Source organism: Hippocampus guttulatus, chromosome 1 (assembly GCF_054856545.1).
Source record: "Hippocampus guttulatus isolate MCC_2025c chromosome 1, RoL_Hgut_1.0, whole genome shotgun sequence".
NCBI classification, from domain to species: Eukaryota; Metazoa; Chordata; class Actinopteri; order Syngnathiformes; family Syngnathidae; genus Hippocampus; species Hippocampus guttulatus.
Window position 1 is genome coordinate 24,416,061 of NC_141261.1, and position 7,454 is coordinate 24,423,514.

The following is a 7,454-nucleotide window of genomic DNA, read 5'->3' on the forward strand; positions in this document are numbered from 1 at the left end:
TGTATTTAAATCATAAATGATAGACCTTATCAAAGATTTGTGTGGAAATGCAACTATGAAACGAAAAGAGAGAAATGCGGAGAAAAATATGACACTAAAATTCCAAATCCTATCCAAAAAAGTCATGTGTGGATTATAAAGGTTGAGATACAGACCGTTTCTGTCACTTCAATTTGGTGAAGCTGGTGTTTTATTATTATTACTATAATTATAATTAATAATAATAATAATAATAATAATAATATAGAGTGTGGTGAGTGTTTCCTTTCCAAAAAGTTGCGTTGTCTTAAATCGTTGGGTTGGGTTCTGCAACACAAGTGTGCGGTTATTCATTTGAATCTGTTGTTTTTTCTTATTGTTTCATCTCCCCTCCATCCATCCTTATCTGACCCACTTATCTTCACGAGCGTCGCAGGCGTACTGGAGCCTATCCCCGATGTCTTCCAGCACCCTAAACTGGTTGCCAGCCAATCACAGGGCACATATGGACGAACAATCATTCACACTGACAATCACACCTACGGACAGTTGAGAATGTTCAGTTAACCGCCCATGCAAGTATTTGGAAACTGGAGACTAAATCCACGCAGGCACGGGGAGAACATACAGGAAGGCCACCCTGTTTGTTATCTCCAAAATGTTATTTTGCAGAGCATGTTTTGGCATAATAATTGGGCAGTCCAACTTCAATAGTGGGCAATATTTTGCAAACAGCCGGCCCTCTGTAACCCCCCCCCCCCGCCCCCATCCCAGCACACCACCATCACACCCCCACCCCACCGACTCCTCCTGGCTGCTCCAGTGCGCATCGGCTCCTCGCTTCTCGTCTTCACTCTCCTGTCGTTTAGCGCCGCTGCATTGATATTAAATCCTCTTCTCCAAAAACAACCAATTGTCTATATACGAACGGGAAAACTTCACCAGTGATTTAATGTCCCGGCGCGACAGAAAATGGAACTACCAAACAAACTTCGCTTGCACCGGTGCCCGATTTTGGCGGCAGCATTGTTATTACTACCTGCCTTGACGTAAGTGCGCTTGAGAACTATTCAAAATTATCCGGAAACTGTCGGCTTTAAAACACATTTATTGATGGAAGTTGACGTTTCAAAAGTCTTTCAAGTAATTCTTTCGATTTCATTTTTTTTTCAATCAAAGATGTCACACAAATTTGCGTGTGACAAACCAAACACAAACACACCACGTGTGCATTGATTGATCTTTGTATATAAATTTGAATTTCATTTACTGTTAATCAAGCTTTTTATTTATTATCTATCTATCTATCTATCTATCTATCTATCTATCTATCTATCTATCTATCTATCTATCTATCTATCTATCTATCTATCTATCTGTTTATGCAAAAGGGCTACATCAGATTGTACCGTGTGAAATCAGTTGAAAGCGCTTCGTGTTGAATGAGTTGAAACATTTCTGAACGCATCCTCACTCATTGCATTATCATCACCTCGGCGGATTTGCACATGGGGTACAAGTTGAGTATATGTGCTGGTGTGGCCGCAGTGTGCTGTGTAATGACATCCTCAGCCTGAAGGTGGCAGGAGATCCGGTCCTAACCCCCAACTTGGTGTGTCTGCGCCTGGCTGGCCTGAGTAAGCGTCAGATGAGGATGTGCATGCGTCGACCCGACGTGACGGCCTCGGCTCTGCAGGGCATCCAGGTGGCCATCCACGAGTGTCAGCACCAGCTGCGGGACCAGCGGTGGAACTGCTCATCCCTGGAGGCCCTTGGCAAGCTGTTGCACCACAGCAACATCCTCAACAGAGGTGAGAGACGCATAAAGTGACGTAGCCTACCAAAAAAACAAAAAACAAAAACTGTGGATGGATGAGAATATTTCGCGTATTTTTTTTATTTGCAGCTTCAGAAGAATAAGTTGATCTCCTTTTGATCGGAATCCAGAATCGATCCACTTTAAACCTGTGATTCACAACCGGCTGTGCTGTATGAAATGATCCGATTTTACAGAATTGGTCCTAAAATCATTTACAGTATTATTTATCTGTCTAAGCCATGGCGTGACAGGCAAAACAATTAATGCTCTTCCACTAGATGGCAGGTGGTACATAATTACCCTCCATCCATCCATTTTCCGAACCGCTTGATCCTCACTAGGGTCGCGGGGGGTGCTGGAGCCTATCCCAGCCGTCTTCGGGCAGTAGGCGGGGACACCCTGAATCAGTCGCCAGCCAATCGCAGGGCACACAGAGACGAACAACCATTCACGCCCACACTCACACCTAGGGACAATTCAGAGCGTCCAATCAGCCTGCCATGCATGTTTTTTCGGAATGTGGGAGGAAACCGGAGCACCCGGAGAAAACCCACGCAGGCCCGGGGAGAACATGCAAACTCCACACAGGGAGGCCGGAGCTGGAATTGAACCCGGTACCTCTGCACTGTGAAGCCGACGTGCTAACCACTGGGCTACCGGGCCGCCACATAATTACCCATGTATCCAAATTGTTTGTACTTGAAAAACAGTCAAAAAGTCATCAAAATTGTAAGTATACCATTACTAGAAAATACAGTTAGCCTACTTATTGCCGTGGCTGTGAGTTAGATCAATGCTTTGACAGGCATGTTTTCGATGACATAAAAAAAAAAATTCCGTTCCCATAAGCACTATGAAAGTTGATAAAAGTATTTTGTGTGCAGGAAAGTTTTTTGTTGTTGTTCCAAATTTTCAAAATGAGTACAGTGCTGATACTTTTTACCTTTTGTACTTTTACATTTCAGAGTTTGTAGTGTCTCTTTCGCGAAGGTGTGGAATCCATACTCCTACCTTTAACAGGGTCACTTATTATTATTTGTGTTATTTCTTTGGGTGGTGCAGTGGTCAACTGGTTAGCATGTCCACCTCACAGTACAGCGGTGCAGGATTCGATTCCGGCTGCGGCCTTCCTGTGTGGAGTTTGCATGTTCTCCCCGAGCCTGCGCGGGTTTTCTCTGGGTACTCCAGTTTTATTCCACGTTCCAAAAACACGCATGGCAGGTTAATGTAACACTAAATTGTCCCAGGGTGTGATTGTGACCGAGAATGGTTGTTCGTCTGTGTGCCCTGCCATTGGCTGGCAACCAGTTCAGAGTGTCCTATTGCCTGAAGACAACTGGGATAGCCTCCCGCATCGTCATGATCCTTGTGAGGATAAGTTGATTAGAAAATGGATGGATGGATGTATTTATTTATTTATTTATGCAAAGGTGCCTCTAGTTTTATTTGAGTACAGAGAGTAAGAATCGTTAACATCTCTGTTAGAGGACACAAAGACCATCAATCTGTTTTTAATCCATCACAGTAATGGGCAGTGCAAGTTGACGCATTCAGTAGCACATTAGTACAGAGGACACAGGCTGCATTCTTAGCCACTCTTCCATGGAAGCCCGACACAAAGAATGAGACTAAGGGTTGTTTTGGTCATGTTTATACCATCGTGCATTGAAACACGACTTCATTTCTGTGATGCAGTTGTAACTCAATACTTATATTTGAAATCATCTCTCCATATTGAAATGAATGGAAATGACATTAATCCATTCCAGTCTTACACACACACACACACACACACACACACACGCACACCTACACACACACACACACACACACACACACACACACACACACACACACACGTGAATACATAGTACAGAGAAAGAAAGAGACAGAGAGAGAGACACACACACACACACAGAATGCAGAGATTTAAACAGATCGTGCATCATTGTTAGAATTCATTGTGACTCCTTCTGATGTGCTCAACTTGGCCACAGAGGGCACAAAGACGGGGTTCACAGCTACTTTAGTGACTCAGCAAGCTACAATAATATAAGTTACTTTTCGCGCAGATAAATGCTGCAATAAAATTCCTTATGTGAGTGATGTCGTATTGACTGTATTCATGTGTTGCTGCACCATTTGTTTCTAAATTTCCAGTGCTTAAAGCAGGGGTGGGCAATTCCAGTCCTGAAGGGCCGCTATCCTGCATGTTTTCCATCTTTCCCTGTTGTAGCACACCTGATTCAAATGAACAGCTTCCGCAGAACTTGCTGATGATCTGATCAGTTGAATCAGGATAGTGGCCCTCCACGACTGGAATTGCCCACCCCTGGCTTAAAGTGTTAAAACATAGCCACGATAGAGGCTATGGCGTTTCTCATTATGTGTTAGCATTTAGCGAGCAGACTTCAAAGAAAAGTTATGTGGTTGTCTTAAATAGACAAGGTGCAATTCTGTAAGTTAGGGCTTACGTTGTGTACGGCATCTGTTCCCACAAGGTTTTCGTGAGAGTGCCTTTTCGCTAGCCTTGTTAGCAGCGGGCGTGGCACACTCCGTGGCCTCGGCCTGCAGCCTGGGCAAACTGGGAGGTTGCGGCTGCGAAAGCAAGCGTCGGCGGAACGATGACAAGCTCCGGTTGAAGCTCATGCAGCTGCAGCTCCAGACACTGCAGAAAAGCGGCCTGCCCACCCACCTTCGCGCCTCGCAGCACACTGCGCGCTACAAGCCCTTACCAGATGAGCTCAGCTCCTCGCAAGAGACTTGGGAGTGGAGGGGTTGCAACCATGACCTGCGTTTTGGGGAGCGTTTCTCCAGGGAGTGGCTGGACTCCCTGGGATCCCCGAGAGACATCCACGCTCGTATGAGGATACACAACAACCGAGTGGGACGCCAGGTGAGCAGGCAGACTTCTTCATGTAACTCTGGTCCTCAGACGCAAAAGTCTAATGGACTCACATATTGATGAGTTCATTAACGGTGGTGGGCGTGTCAGTAATTTTCTCCCAGTGCTTCATTCATCAATCATCACTTGGGTCATCTGTCCGTCATCGTTACTTTAACTGCACTTCCTTCATTGCTAAAATACCGTTTGTCACAACTTTGAGACGGTCAGTAAAAAAAGTGTTTACAAGGGTAACTGCAGCGGTGGGCACAGAGGGTCAATTTCACCAGTCTGTCATTCATGATTCACAAACAGCCAGCCAGAATGTCTGTCATTATCACTCCCTCACTCCGTCATTATTATTTCACTCATACTTTCTCAATATGGGACAATGTGATTGTGGTCTGTGGCACCAAAAATTACACAACACAGCTGGCTGGGATGACGTGAAAAAAGCATCACTCTTGGATTATGGGAACCAAAATTTAGCAGCCAACACAAGCACAAATCATCAGATTGACGGGTGATGTTCAACCTTTTATTTTTCTGTCGGAGGATGAGGAGCCCCTTCTCCGCTTTGAACAACCCTGGTGTAGTCACCCCCCGCAAGCAAACACGCAAGGAGTGCATGTTTCCGTCATTCAGCTAAACATGAGCCCATCACTGACGGACTGAGAAGGTCCGTCTGTACTGGTCCGGGTACTGACGAGTCTGATGATAGATGAAAAACAGCTTCCGTTGGTGCTTAGTTGTTCGGTGTTTCAAAGGTTCCGTCGGACCTTCTGTCTGTACTGATAGAATGCCCACCTCTATTCATTAATTAGTCAAAGCTGGGTGTAGTGGTTAGCCAAGCAGACTAGCTACATGGCATCATATCGTTTTCCACGCATTTTTCTGGACACTTGACTCTATATGCAGGTTGGCATTGCAAGAAAAAGCTGACAGTTTGACCTAGACCAGCTCTCGCACGCGCATGTGCGCACATGTGCATGTGTACACACGCATGCAGTGTAGGTACCTGCACACCTATGATGCTCACAACCTGCTCCTTGCCTGACAAGTTTGTCATACATATGCAGAACTTTGCTCAACAAACTCATAATACAAGCAGGATGAAATTTAAGTACTTTGTCAAAAATAACATTGTGCTGAGTTTAATTTACTAGATAACGTCATTTTATTTGTAGTGGCTTCGCCTGATTTGATGGATTCGCTAGCTAACAGACAATGGGAGCCGGTGTCAGTATCAGATGCGATCGGCCTGCAACACTGTGTCGGGGTCTTTCACAGCTTATCCATAGCCATGCGTATCTGATCTGCTACCATAATTCATCTTTCCACACACAGATCGTAGCTGACAACATGAAGAGGCGGTGCAAGTGTCACGGCCTGTCAGGGAGCTGCCAGTTCAAGACCTGTTGGCATGTATCACCAGAGTTCCGGCTCGTGGGTTCAATACTGAAGGAAAAATTCCTCTCAGCCATCTTGATCAACTCCCAGAACAAGAACAATGGAGTTTTCAATCGTCGAATTGGGAGCCTTGGCCGAAGGAGGGCGGGGAGCCTGAACACAGGCCGTGGTCACAGCTTGTCCAGAGAGTTGGTGTACTTTGAGAAGTCCCCCGACTTTTGTGAGCGTGACACGGCCACAGACTCTTTGGGCACCCACGGCCGCGTGTGCAACAAAACGAGCCACGGCACAGACAGCTGCGGCTCGCTGTGCTGCGGCCGAGGACACAACATACTGAAGCAGACCCGCAGCCAGCGCTGCAACTGCAGGTTTCACTGGTGCTGCTACGTTCTGTGTGAGGAGTGCCGTGTGACAGATTGGGTCAGCGTGTGCAAGTAGAGCCCCAGCCGTCCAGTCCCGAAGGCCATAACGTTCAGGCGGTACAGGGCACTAGCCACGGAAAGTCCTTTTTACTCTGCTGTTGTCCATGAAATTGTTGTTTTGTTTGTTTTTTGTTTTTTTTGTTTTTTTTGTTCCTTGTGTGACACTAAACCGGACATCTTTGGAGCTCCCCATCATCTGGTGTGAGTTTACCATTTGGATCTGCCGGTATTGTTACAAGGCCAAGTCATGGTGTGTTTGGATGCATTCCTTTCAGTCGTGCTGCCACATCTAATTGATGTGTTTTAACTCGACATGTACATTTGTAAATCTATTTTTATTAATATTATTACTATGTTGTCATTGGCTGAGGGCTCGTGGCCAGAACAGCCCGGTTGTAATTAGTCTCTTCTAATGCTCTTTAATTTTGCTACAGAGTTTGTATATATTGCGCCTGTGGTTTTGGACACACAAAAAAACTTTTTTATTTTTAGTTTTTTTAGTGTTATGTTTTTTCCAAATACAAGTTAGATTTAGTTGATGGATCAGTTTGACTTCTCACGTATATAGAAGCACACCTGATATTCTCTCAAATGGAGATTGGAAAGCTGAAGTATTTCAAATAAATTCTATAATAGAGTCATTGCTTCATGGCAGATGTTACTCATGACAACAGTGCTGACTGGTGTTAAGTGTGTGACTATTTGCTTAGAAATCCTGATTGAGCTCTGCTCTTGTTACTTGATACTCTGCACTTGTGAGTTGGTCCCACTGTAGTAAAACCATTGCATTATAGGACAGCCATTGTATGCATGAAAGAGGGAAAGCTCAATGCAACGCACATCTTGGAGGCTTATTTATACCCACATAATTCCGTGAGAGAGGCATTTAGTGGCTGCAGTACATTGTTGACTTAAATATGACTTTTAAAATTAGTGGAGA

The 7,454-nt window shown here is 45.0% G+C and overlaps 1 protein-coding gene across 1 annotated transcript; it reads left to right on the forward strand.

Moving 5' to 3' along the window:
- Positions 1-851: 851 nt before the first annotated feature.
- On the forward strand, positions 852-7,152 carry wnt10b (wingless-type MMTV integration site family, member 10b). The gene is made up of 4 exons (XM_086121692.1): positions 852-1,028; positions 1,528-1,790; positions 4,300-4,694; positions 6,030-7,152. Exons 1-4 carry the CDS (start codon positions 952-954, stop codon positions 6,528-6,530), a joined length of 1,236 nt encoding a protein of 411 aa, XP_085977818.1. The 5' UTR covers positions 852-951; the 3' UTR covers positions 6,531-7,152.
- Positions 7,153-7,454: the final 302 nt, after the last annotated feature.